The following is a 21,909-nucleotide window of genomic DNA, read 5'->3' on the forward strand; positions in this document are numbered from 1 at the left end:
CGGCCGCTGCTCCTAATCACCGCGCGGGGCACGCAGGTCGCTCACAAGGCCAGATTTTAAGGGTAACTATATGTGCAAAATAAAGTAACAAGCTTTATTTCTGTTACCATGTGTTGCTCCGCTACGCCGGCTGCTGCTACTAATCACGGGCGGGTGCGCGGGTCGCTGAGAAGGCAGATTTGGTGGGTAAAGGCATGTGCAAAATAAAGTAATATGTTTATTTATATTACCATGTGTTGCTCCGTTACGCGATGATCTTGCGTCAGTTTTCATTGCCAGTAATAAAGTAAGTATAGATGGTAATGGACCTATGTTTTTTACCGGCTCTAAGACATCATGATTTCTTTTCTAAACATTGCCAGTAATAGATTAAGTGTAGATAGTAATGGACCTAGGTTTTTGCCGGCGGCTCTGAGACATGATGATTTCATTCCTAAACATTGCCAGTAATAGATTAAGTGTAGATAGTAATGGACCTAGGTTTTTTACCGGCAGCTAAATATGAAGGTTGCATCCCTAATCATTGCCAATAGTAGATTAAGACTATAGATAGTAATAGAGCTACGATTTTTTACCATAAGAGTGTGCACTAAGACATCGAACGATGGTTTCATCCATAAAAATTGCCAGTAATAGATTAAGTATATATAGTAATGGGCATTAGTTTTTTACCGGCACTGACCCTAAATGGGCGATGGTAAAGAGACACCAGGGCGATGGTAATCCATTACTATATTTTTGTCTAGGAGGAGGCCAGCAAAACGCCACCAACAGTTATGGTCGTAAGCGTTACGATCAACCTTTTCCCACGTTGCCCGCGCCCTTCGACCTGGTTAGCGCGCCGGCCTAATTAGCGCGTAGGTTGGCTCGGTTGAAGTGGCCGGAGCGTAGGATAAGGTAGAATGCGCGCAGCCACATTTTAGCAAGCCTATATATATATATATATATATATATATATATGGAAAATCCATCCTACCACCCGGTGGTAGTTACCCCACATATCTCATATACTACCATGTGGTACTATATATACTATTTTATTATTTTAAATATGTTCATATATTATATCTAAGATATTTCAAAGCAAGTTACATGAAAAAATTGCATATGAGCCCATAATTTTTGTTATATTTATGAAATACATACACATTTGTACGTAAAAAAGAGTTTACTCAAAACATGGTACGTACTATCTAAAAATTAGTATATATACTACCTAATTATTGTTATATACTACATACTACACGTGCATACTCTCGGTTTCGATAGATACTACATACAACATACAAAACGCAAGTGTTGATAACTACCACTGCTTGTAGGAAACATTTGTCATATATATATATATATATATATATATATATATATATATATATATATATATATATATATATATATATATATATATATATGCTTCAAGTCTTTAACACAAACACTCTCTAGCTGCTCTATAAATAAATATAAGGTTGGTTGTAATGGTAGTATCATAGCTAGTGTCATGCATGCCAACTAGGCAATTTTGATGAGGTGTCATAGAATTAAATGAAGAAAGAGTTGAGTATCATATCATGACACCGTATCATAATAAATGATATGCTACTATGTGTCATGCATGACAATAAATAAAGTACTACTCCCTCCGTTCCCAAATATATGTCTTTTTAGAGATTCCAATAAGTGACTACATACGGAGCAAAATGAGTGAATCTACATTCTAAAATATATCTACATACATCCGTATGTTGTAGTGTATTTGAAATGTCTAAAAAATTTACATTTAGGAACGGATGGAGTACATGATACTAATATATGATACTAAGCATTAAGGAGGTAATATCATACAGTAGTATCATATGCATGATACTAGTATATGATACACTTCATTACAGCCAGCTTAAGAGCATATAGATTACTAAATAAATCATCGATATGCATATATGTAGCGGCACTATGATGAACACAAATGGCGGCGCTATGATGACCACAAATGGAAATCAATTTAGCATATATTCAAGTGGCTAGCTAGGCAGCATACATGCGTGAGATCGACAACATACCTATATATATGTACTCCACCAACCTACATGCTACGTACCAACCTACTCGCATGCTTATAATTAATGGAATAATGGGCGTCGTTCCAAATTTATAGTACTCCACCAATTGACAAGCCACCAACCTAGCTACTTGGCTACTCACCTCCTTCCAAATTTAGCTTGTCTCCGTTACCTAACGTTAACGGTGAGTGAGTGTACACAAGATCGATGCAACCATTCACGTACATGCTCTTTCTGTTTCTAAATATTTGTCTTTCTAAAGATTTCAATAAGGGACTACATACGGAGCAAAATGAGTGAATCCACACTCTAAAATATGTTTATATACATCCGTATATGGTAGTCCATTTGAAGTCTCTAGAAAGACAAATATTTAAGAACGGAGGGAGTACAAACAAGGTAACATGCATGCATGCCGGCAGTGTGTACACATAGCACACAGCTATGCTTTCTTTAGGCTGTTGTTGGACGCGCGATGGAGCTCATGTGTTATAGATAGCTTCGACTTGGAGTCTTGAACACAACGGCAAGCATGCATATATGCCTCCGCAACACTCTCTAGCTACGCTTTTCCTTCAGCGTAGCTGCTGCCTGCTGGTGATACAGCTCGGAAGCTTAGCAGGATTCAGGGGCGCTTTGCGGTTGATCTTCTTGCTGGTTCAATCAAGTCAATGTAAGCTCACTATTTTTCTTGTCATTGTCGATCAATTTGGCATCCGCTCGCATTAGCCAGCACATCTTTTTAATTTATTTTGTTCATCATGCATTAACATTTGGCGGGTTGTATACTATCTACTCTATATGTCCCATAATATAACACCTTACTTTATTTATCATGTGTAGCCCACATGTAAAGTTGTTTTCCACAACTGGCTTTTGTTAACCCCCCCCCCCCCCACACACACACACACAAACACACACACACACACACACACACACACACATTTGGTATGGGTTACCTAGAATCTTGTAGGGAGCATCTAGCATACTACCTCCGTCCTGAATTATTAGTCCTCATTGTATTTTATTCAAAATTTTGACCGTAAATTTAACTAGCAAAATATTCATGAATGTCATAAAAAATTATATCACTGAAAACTAGGTTCAAATACGAATCCAACGATATAATTTTTGTTAGCATGCATTAACATTTTATTACTTGAATTTTTACTTCAAATTTGGCACAAAATTACAAAGGGGGCTTATAAACCAGGACAGAGGTAGTAATTAGGAATATGTAGTGTACTCGCCATGTGAGCATATATCTAAAACCACCTATATAGTACTAGCGGCTTTATGACTTTTTTGGTTGCTGGTGTCCGGATCTTAGTCACCTATTTTGTTTTATCTAATTGAAAAAGATGTCAAAACTACTTGTAAGTTTTTTCCACATAGTTTGCCTTGGATATCTTATAAATAGTATACTCCCTCCATTTACTTATAAGAGGCCACTATGGAATATACACTTTTCATCTATACAAGGTCACCTACAGTAAACGAGGCAAAAATTAATGATTTTTCCTCGTACTAACAATTTGTTCAATATTTGTATGCATGCATTCATAATGACCCTCAACTACTTCTTCCGTTCAATTTTGTTGAATGCATTCGGTGTATTAATGATCTCAGTAAACGATAAAAAAATTAGGTTACAAAAAATGTACTCCCTCCATTCCCTTATACAAGGTCACAAACTCAAATTACAGGTACCAAGGTAAAACTTAATGACTGCTTTGCAAGCCCGCTTTTCTTTTCCTTAACCAGGATTATTAATACGCCGCATGCATGCAAGGAAGGAACGAGAAGGAAGTAGCACAGTTTCACTCTGACTACATGCATGCAAATATTAAACAAGTTGGTAGTACGAGGAAACATCATTAGTTTTTGCCTCAGTTACTGTTAGAGGCCTTGTATAGATGCAAAACATATTTTCCGTAGTGGCCTTGTATAAAGGAATTGAGGAAGTATTAAATTTTACCTTGGTACCTGTAATTTAAGTTTGTGGCCTTGTATATAAAAATGAAGGGTGTACTAAAAACGCATTCATATTTATACACATAAAGTAGTCTCATAAAGGAACTAAATGTACTACATGATACAACTACATACACTCTGGTATGGAAGATACTATCTCATGTCACGGCCACGTGGTGAGATTGAAGAGAGTTGCCCATTCCTTACTTTTGTGAAAGGAAATCTTTTTCGAAAGAATGAAGTGACGATCTCTCTCTCTCTCTCTCTCTCTCTCTCTCTCACACACACACACACAAACACACACACACACACACATTAAATTTACAAACATGGAAAACCTCAACACTAGGCAGTAGGGGTTAGAGAATCTCCCATGGCCCCACATGGCTTTTGGGAGAACGAGGCCAAAATATTGCTCTAGTAGGGCCCCTGTTAATGCCCCCCCCCCCACCCCCCCAAAAGCATCCAGCCCCAACTCATACATGCTCCCTACTATAACCCCATCCACATTTCACACCAGCGTATAGAACTTTAACCGCGTGCCCACAGCTCAACTTCATCTCAAATGTACTGCCGAAATTGGGTGATGATACATGATGTTGGCATGCCATCATAGATCACTACAAAACAGTCATAGAAGGGCATCCATGACAAATCCAAAACACATCATGTATATCACGTCATTGATTAACCCAGTGTCAAAAATTTCAAACTATCACGTATTGAAACATCTATGATTTTTCTTGGTTGTCACACCAGATCTAGACATGTTCGCCCGTACACACCCGTGCATTTATGGCAGTCTAGGAGTGTCATAGATTCAAAAATCATGGTAGACAATGTGGATATGACATGGCAGCCCGTGTAGTAATCGAACCAATTAAGGTTTTGCACCTACTCGTGTTATTCAATATGTCTTTAGCCCACTAATCTCCATCCGGACCATTAACACATTTCATTCAGTCCATGAACGTATTTTGAAGCCAATATGATTAAACAAACAAGAAAAATTACACTCTACATGAAACTTTGACACAAGACACCTGCCTAGGAGCAAAAGAAAACAAGGACCAAAGAAAACTTAAATTCTAAAAAAGTCCCTATAGATTTGCATGCTCCTCTAATACAATAGTGACCACACCCTCCACCATTGCGCATCGCTCACCAGAGGTCCTCGACGGACTATTCCTCCACGATGGAGGCCACAATATTGGTCGCCTTGATGGTAGCATTGTTTGCCATCTTCGCATGTTTCCGTATCACCTCGACCATCAACGACCTCTCCCATTTATGTGACAGTTCTGTCAGGGATGTCACCTCCAGGATAGATGCATCGTGATCTTGCGAATTCGTGACCAGTGCACATGCAGTAATGGTACTCCCCGTTTGGCAACTATGAAGTTTGAACCCCAGTGAACATTATTCATCATTTTCACTTATTTAGACTACAACTTCTTTTAACTTCGGTATGCGCAAATACACATTGATGTGCCAGCAATGTTTATATTTTCTATTTCTTGAAATACTAAGTTACGACACCCTGCGTAGTACTTTACAGATAAATTTGTATTTAACATTCTTTGAACTTTTTGATACATGGAACATAATACATCATATTGTTAGTTTCAAAGTTATGACTTTTTTATGAATTCATTTCCTATCATTTAGGTATTAAATTAATATATTGCTATGAGTTGCCTTATTTAACCTCCGAGTTTTGCATTGGACATAACCCGTCGAATTTGTGTTGTTGAAGATGGTCGTCTCAACCTGCTACCACATTGGTCAAGGATTATACTTCTATTGGTAGATTGGCATATAGTATTGTTGGTTGATCGAATACAGCTTGTATATTACTCTCATGGTCTCAACTCTCTAGTCATTTATCAATACAATGATAATGACGTATGCATATGTTTGAGACTGTATTTTTGTGCACCCAATCTGATGCAATTCTTCACCATTATCTGCATTCCTAAATTTGTGTTTGAAAGTGGACAGATAGTTGACACACCTTGTTGGTTTGCATGGAAGAAAAACAAGAATTACATGTATATTCACTTGACAGTGTACGAATTGCTCCATGTGGTTACTCTAAGGTATTAGTGTCATGCCCTGCAGTGCCGGTGATCACGTTTTTAGAGTTGGGTGGTGTCATTCCGTGCTTCTTTGCCATGTCCTAGCTCAATGTTATGCAATTAGACTTTGACCTTACCATGTTTTTTTGTCATTACTGATTTTACGTATATATCTACAGTTGTTGCATTTCTGCATCAGGCCTTTAATAATGGCTGAAGGGCCGTTGGACTTCTGGATTAACTGGGGGAGCCAGATCGGGGTTCTCTTGAGCCTCGCCTTCCAGGTCATCCTCCATCTCTTCGCCAATGTACGTCGGCGTAGTAGCTCAGCTATGCTGAGGGTTCCCCTCTGGCTGGCATACCAGCTGTCGGACATGACCGCGATATATGCTGCCGGCCAGCTCCTATACAGCAGCAACACACCGCAAGACCACCAGCTCATTGCCTTGTGGGCGCCATTCCTCCTGCTGCACCTTGGTGGCCCGGACAACATCACCGCCTATGCCCTCGAGGATAGCAAGCTTTGGAAGCGTCACTTGCTGATCCTTGCGGTGCAGGTTGCGGGAGCCGGATATGTCCTCTATAAGTACATCGCCGGCAGCGGGATCTTGCTCACACTGGCTGCCATCTTGATACTCGTTATTGGTGTTGCAAAGTATGGGGAGAGGACATGGGCACTCCGGGCGGCCAACTTCAGCATTCTTCAGAGCTCAATCAAGGCAACAAAAGAAAAAAGCAAAACAAAGAGCTCTCTGATGACAAGCAAAGAAGAAACCAAATCAAAGAGCTCTCTCAAGGTACCAAGACGTGACCAATATTTTTATCAAGAATGGTACAACGACTTGCCAGACGAGCTCATCCTACAGCGTGCTCATTCTCTTTTTCATATTTGCAAGCGTGGGATAGTTGATTCAGTGGTCGAGATAGATGTCGCAGGTACCCCGAGTAAGGTAACAATCCAGGAACTTAAGAATGACCATGAGAAAATGTGGAGGGTGATGGAGATGGAACTCTCCCTCATGTATGATATTCTGTACACCAAGGCAAACGTGATCCACTCTTGGTTTGGCTACTGCATCCGTACCATCTCGCCGCTCACTGTCATTGCCTCACTCATGTTGTTCAGGTTGAGCAACAAAGATGGTTACAGCCGAGTTGACATTGCCATCACGTACACCTTGTTGGGTGGTGCCTTGGTCCTAGAGACGAAATCGCTCCTCGGTGCACTAGGGTCGAGCTGGGCGCTTGGCTTCTTGTGCGCCACACGATTGGATTGGCTCCGGCATTCATCTCTGTGCACCGGAAGATGGTATCGGTTACGGCGCACACTTCTTTCTCTTCGCAGGTCCTGGCCTGGCAAGATGATTATGACAGGAGGCTCAAGGAGGTGGTCAGGCATCATAGGTCAGCATAACATGTTGCGGTTTCGTGCTGGACAGGTGGATCCTATGAGTCGCCGACTCGAAAATCTGTTCATGGTGCTTGGACTCGGTGAGTGGTGGGATAGGAGGTACTACTCGTGCACTGTCGTTGTCCCGAAGAATGTCATGAAGTGTGCACAGAAGGTGGGCAGGTGGTCACAAGATGATATAAACACAATGGGCGTGCTCAGGCATAAATGGGGTGAAGCAGCACTGGATAACAGAGTGTACCATGAGCTGTACAAGGAATTGGAAAAGTATCACGGAGTTGAATTCCATGAGAGCATCATCTGCTGGCACATTGCCACCGATTTGATCCTCGCAAGGGTGGAAAAGGAAAAGGGACATTTTGCAGCTGATAGCAGTGCGCAGATAGTCAGGGCACTGTCCAACTACATGATGTTCCTCCTCGTGAACAGCCCCTACATGCTACCAGGCCTTCCTCAAAATTGGCTGTACAAGCAAACCTGCAACAATCTGGACAAGATATGCGATGACTATAATCTTGTCGGCTCTCTGGGCGACAACTTGTGGACTGTGCTCAAGAAATTGCTCGGATTGCATCATCACAGGGTATTGGAATCTTCTGGGCTTGAGAAGAAGCTCGCTGACGTCATACTGGAGTTACCGAAGGGACATGCAGGCTCTGGCTCTGAAACTCCTCGACTCTTGTATGCACGCCGTATTGCTGTTCTAATACTTGAGAGTGAGGTAGTAGATGATAAGGTGCGTCTGCTGCTAGATCTGTGGATCGACTTCCTAGCCTACGCAGCCAACCGGTGCATTAGGGAGTCACATGCCAAGAAGCTTAGCACCGGTGGTGAGCTCATGACCATCGTGTGGCTTATTTTGGAACACCTCCGCTATTTAAAAGAAGACCCAAACAAGGAGGGAAGCCATGTATAATTCGGTGAATCGACAAAGAAGGCACAATAAAGGGCCAGGACCATGCGTAGTTTCACTCTACTGATGTGTTCTGTGCTCCAGAAATATTTTCACTTTTTGTAGTATGTATCTTGTAAGCATCTCTCTCTTCAATTCAGCATCCAACTTTAGTTGTTACCTTGTTTGTGTCTTCTTATGGAGAATACTTTGGAGCACAAAACGCCCATCAGCGTCTTAGTTAGGAGCAATGATTCAGTGAACAAATTGTGTTGGGTATCTGTACAGGGTTTTTGACGGAGCGATGATCCGCGACCAAAACTATGAAGAAGTTCAAAAATGGATTCAGGTCCCTAGGTCCGAGCTGTGGGCACTAGTATCTACATATCAGTTGTGTGATTCATTGCTCTCCTGTATGTATTAATTAAGCTGTTGCATGCTGGTGTTAACAGGGTGAAAGTACAGCATGAAAGAAACTGGAGATCACAACAGTCATCGATAGTGCACTCACAGCAGCAGAAATCACCCTGCCATTGATTTTGGGTCATGGTTTGGTAGGGGGGACAGGGATTATGCACTCACAGGCAGTATATATTTTTGTTTTGTTTTCTTTGACAATGGTCTGTGATCAGAATTATATATGTAGGCCCAAATAGATGCAGCTGTGGAGGCTTGAGCTGTGCTCAGTGTATCTGCATGTTAGTTGAGCATCCTTGATTACTAATTCTACTCAACAGGGTACATGTTATCACTATGTGTATCTCATAGCTTGCTTGCTTGAAATCCCTTTTATTTCGTTGCAGCAGAGGGGCGCATGCGAGGAAGCTCGGCAGCGGCGGACCCGGTCCTCTCCGCCGATGGCCGTTCTCCGGCTTTATGTAGAACACCAGCGGCAGACCTGGATCTAGCCTGGCCTGGAAAAACACACTGGCCAACCGCATTCCTAGCAACATCAGAAGGATCTAGAGGTTTGTTTGGTAGTACAGCACCGTAGTGGGCTCTGCTCATCTGCCTCTGTTTTTCACTTTTAGTTGCTTCACAAAAAACTTTCAGAAGAACCTCTTCTGATGGCCTAGTGCGCATATTGTTTCAGCTCAAGAAAACTGGCTATTTTTTTTCTGAAGAAAATTGTTAGCTCTCTGAACTTAAAGCGCATTGGTGCTGCTCTCATCTTGCAGGACAGAGCACTGAAGGGCTTGCAGAAATCATATTTATATGCTATTATCAGTTTCAGAGGTGCGGGGCTAATATTTTAGCCCTTTTGTCTGGACTTTTTTTGTCCGGGTAACAGGACTTCTAGACCATATAATAAACCAATGAGTAAACACAACTTGCTGAAGATATTTTTGGTTGAGTGAACTTTTCTTGGAAATGTGCAACTGTTTATCTTCAATATTTTTGGTTGAGTGGTGGCTACCAGGTTATGGATTCAATTGTCTGAGACACTTTAACGTCACATGTGTGCTAGATATGGGACACTACAGTAGCACGCTCTTTTGTCAGTGAGGAAACACAGCCAGCAGTTCTAATTACTAATTATTCTGCTGCAGTGACATTGAGTTTCGGCGAATACAGTGGACTTGGATTAACTGGGTCTAGCAAAGGGTCATGCCAAATTTTGCCAAGGAGATGGGGCTTATGTACAAGGGTTCTATCTTGCTATTGCACTTGGGGGGAAGTTGAAATTCCATTCCTGGAGATTTCTGAAGGTACGTAGACTGCACCGCTGCTGAAAATTAATCGTAAAACTGAGAAAGGCTGAATCTTTTTTTTTTTTTTGCGAATGAGAAAGGCTGAATCTGAGAACAGAGATGAATAAGTCTTGCTTTTAGTCTCAAGGTATGTTTTGATGCCATCTTTTCAGTCTTAGTGTCGGTCTTCCAGGATAACGGTATTGCAGTTACATGATCAAGTAGGAGCACAGGAAATAAAAAAAGAGGGCGAGGGTAACAACACATCGAGCTGGCACACAGTCGATCGGTTGGCGCCACCTCGATAGCTGCAGAAGGAGACCATTATCTTGAATGCGACATAGGTGACCAGAGAAAAGCAAGGGAAGCAAAACAAAATTGTAAAGGTAGGTCGAAATGTGATGACCTTCACATGAGCGACATGCTGGTGGTGACTGGTGACATATGGGATGAGCATCTTTAACCGTTTGTGATGAACATATCTTTAGTAGTGATTATTCATCTGGAGAGTAGATCACGCAAATTTTGTAAAATTACTTCTGCACAAATTCTTGAAACAATCTTCAAACATAATGGTTCTCCATAGAGATGTCTAGCACACTAGTTTATTCAACTGCATACAATATGACATCAACAATGAAATAGTTGGCTTAGGGAGTGAATGTACAATCTTCCCACGAATTCGGATTAGGAAAGACATACAACAATAACAAATGCATACGCAATTTGGATAAGGTAAATGCAACAACATGACCATGCTTAATATGACCAGCAACAAACTTTAGGAGAGAAACTTGAAGAGTAAATATGAACTGAAGTGTCATTTTGGTGCATCGGCGCATCAAACTGAAAATATTCTTCATGTTGGTGGCACACAGTTTTGCCTCATCTCTTGCGTGAAGCGGAGGATGTTCATTACTGGCTTTGGGTCACAGCCTCGGAAGAAGTTCCCTTGCATGTGCTTTCGGCGAAATAAACCCTTGGCCTTTCAGGATGACTCTCTGAAGCTGCTTTCCAGCTGCGCCTTTCTTCATAATTCAGATTAGCATACAGATACACTTCGCGAAGATTATGGAAGTGTTTGATGATTGTTGGGCGCGGCAGATTACCATCTTTCACAGAAAAGCAAATGCGCCGGAGGCTCGGAAATTGCTTATTTTGCAGGTCGAGGAGACTTAAGTCATCTTCACGCAGCTTTAGATAAAACAGGTCGGGCAATTCACTTAGAGCGTATGCAATATTCTCCCCAGACAGACCTGTAGATGAAAGGCACAACCTCTCAATACCAGCAATCTCTGTGACAAATTGAAGAGGGAATTTTGTCAGCTTGCCACAAAGTTTGAGCGAGGAAAGCTTGTTGGGGCATTTGTCATATCCTTCTCGGATATTCTGATGGTTTTGCATCATCTCAGTTTCATTTCTGGAACAGGCATCCTCAGAGTCAGAGGGGGCACCTTGTTTGGGCTCTTGTATTTCTTCTGTCTGCTGCTCTTGGATATTGTTTTTGATATTCATGATTTGATTGCTCGTACTGCCAGCATTGCTTCCGAGACATTGATTTGCATCTCCTTCATGTGTAATTTGAGCCCCTTGGGTATTATTGTCTGGAATGTTCACATTTTGTTTAAGGAAATCCAAGGATCGTTCTGCATGTTCATGTACGCATTCTGAGAAGTCAACTGATAGTGAGCGACCAACATTGCTTTCGAACCTGCTTTTTCTAATGAATTCCTTGATGCCTTCTGTTAGATGTTCCAAGTTTCTGGTATCAGCGGCGGGATGGATCCATATTTTCACCTTATTCAATTGCCGCATATGACCTATCAGTTGCGGAAATGCTTCGCTCTTGCCGGTGGTGAATCCTCCAAGGGTATCCAACTTACATTTATTCCTCACGAACCTTTTCAGCTTTTCCATTCTGAATATGCAGTCCCATTTGGACAACCGAACTTTCCCAAGAAGGTGCGTTAAACTGGGGAGCCCCAAGACTTGCATGTACACTGTCACTACATTGGTTCTGCTTAGATCGAGTGTTTCCAACAGTTTAAGCTGCGCTATTTTCCTTGGAACCCGAACAATACTGTCCCCGAGGCTCAGATATTTCAGCAGCAACAGGTCACATATAGTTTGAAGATGTTTTCCTTTCATACCGGCACATTCTTTCAAATCCAACACCCGAAGTATTTTATACTTGGCAAGAACCCCTTTGTTCCCAAACAAACCATTGGCAAGATCCTTCGTAACTTCTGGCTTCTCAGTGCCGAATACCGCCAGAGTATGGAGATGGGATAAATCATCGGGCAATCTCTCTTCTGCAATCCCAGTTTCTGTAGCATGGATAGAAAGCCGGCGGACATATCCCTTTCGTTCAAACCCATTGTCCATCACATCAGAGAGCACTGCCATGAATTCCTCAGACTTAGATCTGTGGAAAATGTACTCGTACATTAGACTAGAAGCTTTGCATCCCTTCACGTCACCCCGCGTGCTCACTTCCATGGGCTGAATGATACTTCGGTCGATGAGTCACTCAATGTGCTCTTCTAAATTAAATTCCTTCCTGTCAACATTGTGTTTCATTCCTTCAGCCAGCCATCGCCTTATTAGAGAATTCTTCCTGACATGATGATTTGGTGGGAACATGCTGAAATAGAGCAAGCAATCAATGAGGGTAGGAGGTACGTTAGTGCCAGATAGACCAGCGCAGGTGCTGGCTAGCACCCGTTGCATTTTCTGTAACGTGCTTGTTTCGTCATGTTTTATGTCACAAAGCTTCTTCCAGGCTTCTGTACATGCTTTATTGTCCAGTTCAGTTCCACTCAAAACTTTTGCAGTGCTGATCAGAGCAAGAGGAAGGCCGTCACATTTCTCCAGAAGTGACTTCAGTGAACTTAACTGCCCCATCTCCGATGGCTTTTTGCATTTCCCTTCATCAAATTCTCTGAAGAACAGCTCTTCCCAGTGGACTTTATTAAGTGTACTCATAGGATACAAATGGTTGTTTGGAGATGCCCAGCTTGTTGCTATGCTCTGAATGGTTGTCGTGACGATAACCCTGCTGTGCACATCACCAAGACCCTTTAAAACAGATGCTATCGCTATTTCGCCCCTATTCTCTTGGATGTCCACAATTATAATCAAAAACCTGTAAGAGACAAATTTAGGAACAGATAAGTACGTACTACCTCTGGAGCATTTGAACTGCATACATGTCTTATATTATGGTACGGACGGAGTAGATCCATTCTGCTCTACAGCCACAGTGTCGTGGCCGCTCCCACAACCACAAGACTACTCCTTCTGTCTCAAAATATAAGACGTTTCTTAGTCTCAACAGAGGAAGTATTAGATTCATTCTGAAAAGGGAAGGTTGAGTATTAAGTTTGAAGAGAAATTGTTTGCAAGTGAAGGGAAAAAAAGTCCATCATTATACACAGTCTCCTCTTCCCCTCCCACTTTCTCTCCAATGTAGCTCGAGGAGGGGAAGTTTCATATAACTAGATTTTAATGGTCCATATTTCTTATAGCTAGAAGGAATTTTGGTGACTTGTTTTATAACCAGGTAGTTTTTTTGGAGGTATCACTACTGGAATTACACCTATGCCGAGTGCCGGAAACACTCGGCAGAGGGCCAAAAGTACTCGGCAACGTCTTTGCCGAGATTTGTTCTCGGTAAAGAGTACCCGACGCACATCTGACAGGCAAACAGAACTCTTCCGAGAACCAATCGTCCGGTACTCGGCAAAATAAAGCATCTTCACGGGCTACATACGAAGACTGCGGTTGCCATGTGGCGTCGACTTATGGCTGTCGGCAAATTACAATGGGCACATAGCCACCACGTGCCCATCACCTGACAGGCGGGACCCAACACTAATGTCGAGGCTTGTCTTTGCGGAAGTCCCTCTCGGCAGAACAAACGTATGGGAAACTGCCACGTGTCCGTCACCTGACAGGCGGGGCTGACGGACTAAGCCGAGTCCGGCCTTTGCCAAGAGTTGTTCTCGGCAAAACAAACAAATAGAAAACTGTCACGTGTCCACCACCTGACAGGCGGGACCCCAAGATTAATGTCGAGCCTACTCTTTGCCGAGATGTGCTCTCGGCAAAAACGACGAATAGGAAACTGCCACGTGTCCCTCGCCGCCTGATAGGCGGGCTCCGCAGAGTAAGCCAAGTCTAGACTTTGCCGAGAGCCTATGTTGGCAAAACAAACGAATAGAAAACTGCCACGTGTGCCATCTTTGCATAGAGCTGCATCTGTGCAAAGGTTATACTAGTTTGCCGAGACAAGATCTCAGCTCTCTCGGTAAAGATATCAGAGTCTATAGGTCACTCGGCAAAGAGCCAAACACTCGGCGTACGGGGAAATTCCAGTAGTATATAATGATGTAATTTGAACAAAAAAAATCTACAATACCTATAACTCGCATGATCAAATCTTAGCTGAAAAATTTACAAAGGAAAATGGAAAAAATTCAAAATCTATCAGGCGCAAACGGATTAATCTACTACTCCCACCATTCCTAAATTATAGATTGTTCTAGCTTTCTTCTGATTTAGCTGTATATAGACGTAATTTTGATGTATTTGTTCACTCGTTTTACTTCGTATGTAGTTCATATTGAAATGTCCAAAACATGTTACATTTGTGAACGGAGAGAGTAGTTTGTTTCTTAGAAAAATGGCAGATGTAACAATCAAAGGGGTTTGTTATGACACTCCTAGTAAAAATTAAACGTTCCCTGTCCGTTTTCTGATCCAGACGGCTAGATTGTAGTGTATGGCTACATGGGGTCAATCTGTTCATTGAGAAAAAAGAACATGCGATGGTATGCATGAAGAAGTATAGAGAAGCTAATCACCGTTCATTCTTGAGGGATGATCTGAGACGTTCGCTAGTACTTGGTTGTGTGGCTTGACCATGACCAGGCTCGCCATTTTGTCGTGTCACTCCATCAATCTGGACTTTCTTGCCCTTGTCGTTCACACTAGTTACAAAGAAAAATGGGAAAACCAACCCCAGTTTCCGCAAAAAATAAATAAGGTGAGATAGTAAAAATCGCATAAAAACAAAAAATATTGCAGCGCGAATTGCATGGACTAATCTAATCATTTCTTGAAACATGGCTATCAAAGGAGTTTAATAGGCAGACTCCTAGTAAAAAGTAACAATATGCTGTCTGTTACTACGCTGTCTGCTCTGCCTATGTGAATGAGAATGGATTTTTGGTACCCGACGGCTAGACGGAAAGGATAGAGGGATATTACATATACCTTGGGGTTCAGCTATTTATTTTGTAATTGAGTTCACCGAAAACACAAGAAACATGATGGTACGTAATACTTCCTCCGATCCATAATAAGTGTTGTAGTTTTGAGATAAGGTTAAACTAACTTTAGTTCAGTACTACGACATTTATTTTGGACGGGAGGCAGTAGTATATGTATGAAGAAAACAAATCAGTATAGAAAAGCTAATCACCTTTGCTCGCCATTTTGTGGTATCTCTTCATCATTAGCACTAGTCCCGGGTACTTGCTTGAGTATCTCCTCGAGAACTTGGTCATGGCTCTTTCCCGCGGCCTCGACGCAAGCGCGCACCCTGAACTGCGCGCACACATCTTCATGGAAGTAAACTTTGTCGGCAAGGAGAGTCTTACCCAAGCCACCGAAGCCAGAGATGGAGATCACCTTGAGCTGCTTACTTTCCGGTTTGCTATCCGATTTCTTCACCAGGTCCAGAAGTTCCTTGATTGGACCGTCCATGTCCACCGGATCAGCACAGGACGGTTTTACAACTCGGAAGCCACCTCCAGAATATGATTGCCCATGTCCAGAAGCTCCATTACTTGCTTCTTTTCTTGAGGTCGTTGTTTCCCCTCCGGTGGATTTCCCTGGACCCTTATAATCCACTTCCAGTTTTTCGGATCTTTCCTTGAGACGAGGAATCTTTCTAAGAAGCTCTGCACGCGTTCTTGTCGCCTCCGCGATATGGCAGCTGTCTATGCAGTCCTCCATTTCATTTGCCATGCGTCTCAGATCTGCAATATGCTCATCCAGGGTTCCCCCAATATCGCTGAAACGTTCGCTTATGGCGCGGTATTCTCGAATCTTCCCCAGGATATGCTTATGCTGCAGCTTCAAGGAATCGACTGCATCTCGAAGATCTGGCTTTTGCCAAAAGCATGCCCACCAGATCTTCGGCAGGATGAAGGTCGTGACGGAGCCGAGTGAGGCCCCATAGCTAGCCATCTCGATCTCGCCTTCCTTGGGTACTTCTTCTTAGATTAGCTAGTTCGCTTGGCAAAGTGGGCTTTGGTGTGTCGCCGGAGGTGATAGGAACAAGCTTTGGATAGCGAGGAGCAAAGGCAACATATGAGCCGGCCATGTTCAGGTCTCAGGCGCGCGCGCGTGCGCGCACACACACTCTCTCTCTCTCTTATCTTCTCACCTCTCTCCCAGCGTGAAGGCCCTCCACACACTCTCCCCCTCTCCCCCTCTCCCCGTATTATTTGGGGATAGGATAGGACCCATGTGCAATGTATGGATTAGATTGCATACGTTGTCATACAAAAAAAAAACTCCCTCCCACCAAAAAAATACAGAAAAACTACAGAAAATTGAAACTATTTACTCATACTCCCTCCATTCCAAAATATAGTGCGCCCGCGCTTCCCGAGGTCCAACTTTGACCATAAATTTAACTAACGAGACCAATTGCGGCGGAAGAAAAAATTATATAATTGAAAACTTCTTTCGAATACGAATTCGCTGATATAATTTTTGCTCCCGCCGCAATCGGTCTTGGTAGTTAAATTTACGGTCAAAGTTGAAGCACGTGGATAGAGGAAGCACTACATTGTGGAATGGAGGGAGTATGTTAATGGCTAACGTCACAGTTATCATCTTGCAGAAACTGATAATACTTGACTACGACTTGTAGATATTTGTGCAGTGCAGGTTGTAGTACTGTCTAAGAGGTACTCCCTCTGTCCGGTAGTAGGTGTACATCTAGAAAATGGATGACATATTAGTTCTCTCTCCTCTTATTAGTCTCCACCAATTAAATTAAAGGAGAAGAATTAGGATTGGGGGGTTGATGCGGGGGAGAAGAATGGGATTGTAGGATAGAGTGGGGGCAGCGATTACTAGGGGTTGATTGCATTTATTAACCGTAGAAGAAGTGTAGATGTACACTTTTTCTAGGAAAATTTTGTATGCTAGATGCACACTTATAACCGGACGGAGGGAGTAAATACATTGGGAGTTACAGAACTTGCACACAACTTGTAAAATACGTTACTCGCAATTACTTTCTTTTTATAAAATACGTGATTGCAGTTATCTAACTTGTCGTCTTATTCCAATACGGTCATATTTTCCGTATGCCGGTATGCGGGCGTATCTGATGCCCGCGTGGCGTACGAGCATGACAAAGGCTCACTGCCAGTGGCTGATAATAGTGGCGGAATCAGCTTTTTTTTGGCAGAAAACACCCTTATATTTTATTTATTTATTTAATTTTATTTCTTAGAGATAAATAGATATAAGAGTGCTATATATTAAAAAAATAGGTTCTTGCAAAAAAACACTTGTTTTATAGCTGGCATTGGGACAAATAATTTTGAAACTAGACAACAAGAAAAATGGCATAATAACCGACAATTTTTTTTCGGTTGATCCCTTTATAGCATAAAATCTCATCGAAGTACAAACATAAATTAGAAACATCCATCAATATAGTTTTGGATAGAACAAACTAACACAATTTTCACTGCGGTGGGGGGGGGGGGGGGGGGATCCACCACTTGAATCTCTTTCTCGTATATCAGAGGGCAAAAACACCCTGAGCATCCAGTTTTGCCGGCAGGTTTACAGTGAGGGGATGTGCAGGGGGGGTAGAGACCACGGAAGACCCATTCATTTTGAGCGGGGGAGGGATACATACATAACCGGAGAGACCTAGGCAACACTAGGCACACCAAGCCAGACATCCTAGATAGTTGTGCTGGTTGGCTTTCAGGGAACGAACTATTGAACAAGCCGAGTAATTATTGAATAATATATTGAAGAATTATGATATTGGACACTTCCTGAACCACCGCCTAAACCCACTCGAAAGAAGAGGGGTACCTTATTTCTCATTCCTGAAGATATGCAAGAAGCAAAGAAATGTACGAAGGAAAAAGGTATTAAAGCTGAGGATGTTAAGAATTTACCATGTATTGAGGAAATACATGCACTTGACACACCACCACCACGGGTGGTAGAGGTAAATTCTCTTTTAAAGTTTAATGAAGGTGATATCCCTCATAATAAACATCCTAGTCAATGCTTGTATGAATTTCACAATCACATTAGAAAACAAGATCACTTTAATGCAAATGTTATGAATTTGGGTCGAATACTCTACCCTCAAAAACTATTGCGACCCCCTATACTTGTGGGTTATTAGCAGCTTGATGTAGAAACCCTAGTCAAGGGGAGAGGTGGAGTCTAGCTGCGAAGGCGCAACCTCATTCTAGAGAGGGGGGGGGAGAGGGAGGGAGAGATAAAGAGAGAGAAGAGATGCTCCTGCGGTCCGGGCTAGGAATACAAAAAATCATTACAACCGATGTGAGGAAATCGATAAAAAAATTAGTGGGGTATCCTTTCGATCGGTGGGAGTTGCGGGTACAAACGAGGACAACTACGGATTTTATTTTAATAAATAGATTACCCTTTAATAATAAAGAGAGAAATTATAGACATGTGATTGATTCCTTTACATAAATGTTGCCTTGTGTCATCAAACATTGATTCCATTCCATAGATTTGCTCTTTAAAAATTGATTGGAGATCATGGTGATTGATTCCTTTCCATAAAGACAATACTAAATATATCGAAAATCGATCTACATTACTTGTTTAGATTTGGAAGATAGAAACATGAAGTAGATCAGTGGGCTAAACACCGATTTAAATAAATTGGCGGGATAGGAAAAGTCGATGGGGGAGGATTAGTCGGAATGGAGATGACGCTACCAACTCACCATGGAGTACAGATCTGCCGATTCTGATAGTACGCCAAGATCAAAATAATAGGTTGATCATAGAAAAAAATGAATCAAGAAAAGGAAACCAGAAAGTGAAACTTGGGGAAAAAAACTAAAACAGAAAATATGCGCATGTGTCAAGTGGGCCGGGTGGCTTTGTTTATAGTTGATGTTTTGGTACGATTTGATTTTATTTCGGTATGCGTACTGTAAGCAAGAAAAGTTTGGTTTTAATTGAGATTTTGTTAGATTTGATATGATAGAGTTAATGCATGATGTTATTTTGGGAAAGCGCCCATTTGGTTGGATTTTGTTTTTGGGATTGATTGTGATAGTATATCGAGCATAAAATAATACACTGGTCATAGAAAAAATAAAACAAAAAAAGAAACATATAAAAAACGCATGGACGCGTCAAATGGGCCAGCCAACTTTGATTACAGTTCATGTTTCGGTAAGATTTGATTTGGTTTCAGTATGAGTAGTGGAAGGAAAGCAAAGTTTTGGCTTAGTTGACATTTTTTAAATGATTTGATCCAAATGAGTTAATGTATGAAGTTGTTTTGGGAAAGTGCTGATTTGATTGAGTTAATGCACGTCAAATGGGCTGGTCCAAATTTGATGCGCTGCAACAATAGGTTGAATGTACGCTCGTGGGTGTAATATAAGGTTTGCCGAGGGGTTGGTGAGAAGTGAGGCGAGACTAACAACCCCCCCCCCCCCCCCCCCCAGAGTAGAGATGAGTACCTCCGAGAGAATGAGGAAGTCACCATAGATGACTCGCAGTCGCCGGGAATAGTCTGAAATAAATTCGGGAATAATGAGAGCACCAATGTCAAGTTTATGATATGAATCCTAGTGGACCACTGTCCTCCTAACCATCTAACCAAAGACTGGTTCGCCGATCAATTTAAAGTTCAAATGTGTCTATTGATCTAAGTAAATTACAACTGAGCATTACTATGTCTTGGCCCGCAAAAAAGAAGCCGGTCTACAACCCAAGACAAAAAGTCAGCTATTAAAATAAAGTTGGTCGCGAACCAACCTGTGGTTGGATGGTTATAAGGACTGTGGTATCCCAGCCCATCAGGGTTTAAATCTTGATACTCGCATTTACTTCTGAATTTATTTCAGGATTTTCAACGATGCACATGCAGTGGGAGGAGACGTTTCCATCGACGACGAGGTGCCTACGGTGACTTCGTAAATTTCAAGATGATATGCTGGCTCAGTCTTTCGGAGGTGCTCATAGGGGTAGTATGTGCATGTGTGCGTCCATAGGGTTGAGTGTATGTGCGTGTATACGAGCGCTTTGCGTTTGTACTGTGTTAAAAAAAATTCAAATTGGACTACATGCATATCTCGTTATTAGAGAATCAAACAAACATATTTTTTTGTCACGATCTGGCTGGTAGCCCACCAACCTCTACAACTTGCAGCAATCAGGGTAACTGTGTGGCGTTCCGGTGCAAGTGGGACTTGGCGTGTTCTTATCTTCACGTCCTCACGACAGCTGGTTTTTGAAAGGGCAGTGATAGGCGCCGGCAGTCCGCCCGAACAGATGGGCCGGAATAGCCCCGATATAGCGATTACGAGTCGTTCGATCCCCGATTTCCACGTTGACTTCCCCTGTCCCTCTTCCTCTCGACAAAGCCCGGTCGCTTGGACGTCCTCCCGGTCGCCGGCCGTCACCCCCTCACTTGGACCTCCTCTCTCCGCTGCTCGATGCCACACTCGCCGCCGGTCGCCGTACTCGCCGCCGGTCGCCACCATCTTCTGTCATGTTTCTCGTCGGGATCCACGCATGCAACAGAAACTTCGCCCCGTGGGTTGCAGCTTCCATCCCTGGTGATGGTCGCGGCTCCGGCAACGCCAGTCGCCGGTTGCAGCTTCGTGTCATCCTTGCCGTCAATGCTCGCAACAAAAAAAAGTTATCAGAAAAACCGCTCTGTGTCACCGCACCTTGTTGAATCTTTTGAAAACCTGGTTCCAGCAAAACTGAAGCTATGGTTGTAGCAAAAAACGCTGGTACAGAAAAACTCTGGTAGTAGTAAATGACATCTCCGGTAGTAGCAAAACTCTGAGACGGTTGCAACAAAAGATAGCCATCGCCGCCGTCGACCAACACCGCTGTGGGTGGATGTAGCAACAATTGTGTGCGGTTCCAGCAAAATCAAAACATTGATGTAGCAAAATTTGTCTCCAGTTCCAGCAAAATCAAAACATGGTTGTAGCAAAAAAAATCTCGACCAGAAAAAACATCACATTTGCACATCCGAGCAAAGAAAACACTCGCCGATTCCAACAAAATTCTACGCCGGTCGTAGCAAAATCGAATGCCTGATGCAGCAAAAATCACACAAAATTACGAATCCCAGCAAAAAAGTCATCGATTCTAGCAAAATTTGCCGCGGGTACCAGCAAAACAAATCATCGGTGGTAACATTGGTGCCGTATGTGCTCAAAAAAAGGGGCAAATCCAGCACAACCCCTTGCCGGGTCTGGCGCCTGACGCCGCCGGTTGCAGCACCGGTGCTCGCCGGTCGCAGCCCCGGGACTGGGCGGTTCCAGCATCCCTCAGACGCAATCATCGCAGAAATCTTTGGGTGAAGCTCTCATTCGTCATGGAAAAACTCGTCGCGCGTGGAACGTCCGGCAGTGCTGCTAGAAGGGGAGCGTGCTGACGACCCCACCGTCGATCTGGGATGAGATGCGCGCGGGAGCAAAAGTATGTGGCCCTCTTGTGTAGGGATGAGGATGTGCCAGCG

The 21,909-nt window shown here is 42.7% G+C and overlaps 2 protein-coding genes across 5 annotated transcripts; one reads left to right on the top strand and one right to left on the bottom strand.

Annotated features, from left to right (window-relative positions):
* The first annotated feature begins 2,527 nt into the window (after positions 1–2,527).
* Positions 2,528–8,780, top strand: LOC123039979 (uncharacterized). Its single transcript, XM_044462948.1, has 2 exons — positions 2,528–2,730; positions 6,289–8,780. Exon 2 carries the CDS (start codon positions 6,319–6,321, stop codon positions 8,434–8,436), a length of 2,118 nt encoding a protein of 705 aa, XP_044318883.1. The 5' UTR covers positions 2,528–2,730; positions 6,289–6,318; the 3' UTR covers positions 8,437–8,780.
* Positions 8,781–10,802: 2,022 nt separating this feature from the next.
* On the bottom strand, positions 10,803–16,524 carry LOC123043133 (disease resistance protein RGA4). 4 transcript variants are annotated; one of them, XM_044465486.1, is made up of 3 exons: positions 15,589–16,522; positions 14,969–15,094; positions 10,803–13,248 (listed from the first exon to the last, which is right to left on the bottom strand). In XM_044465486.1, exons 1-3 carry the CDS (start codon positions 16,356–16,358, stop codon positions 12,630–12,632), a joined length of 1,515 nt encoding a protein of 504 aa, XP_044321421.1. In that variant the 5' UTR covers positions 16,359–16,522; the 3' UTR covers positions 10,803–12,629. The 4 variants fall into 4 exon arrangements, with proteins under 4 accessions (XP_044321421.1, XP_044321419.1, XP_044321422.1 ...); XM_044465484.1 differs by having other exon boundaries at positions 15,589–16,520; XM_044465487.1 differs by lacking the exon at positions 14,969–15,094 and having other exon boundaries at positions 15,589–16,524.
* Positions 16,525–21,909: the final 5,385 nt, after the last annotated feature.

The sequence above is a fragment of the Triticum aestivum genome, chromosome 2B (genome assembly GCF_018294505.1).
Source record: "Triticum aestivum cultivar Chinese Spring chromosome 2B, IWGSC CS RefSeq v2.1, whole genome shotgun sequence".
NCBI classification, from domain to species: Eukaryota; Viridiplantae; Streptophyta; class Magnoliopsida; order Poales; family Poaceae; genus Triticum; species Triticum aestivum.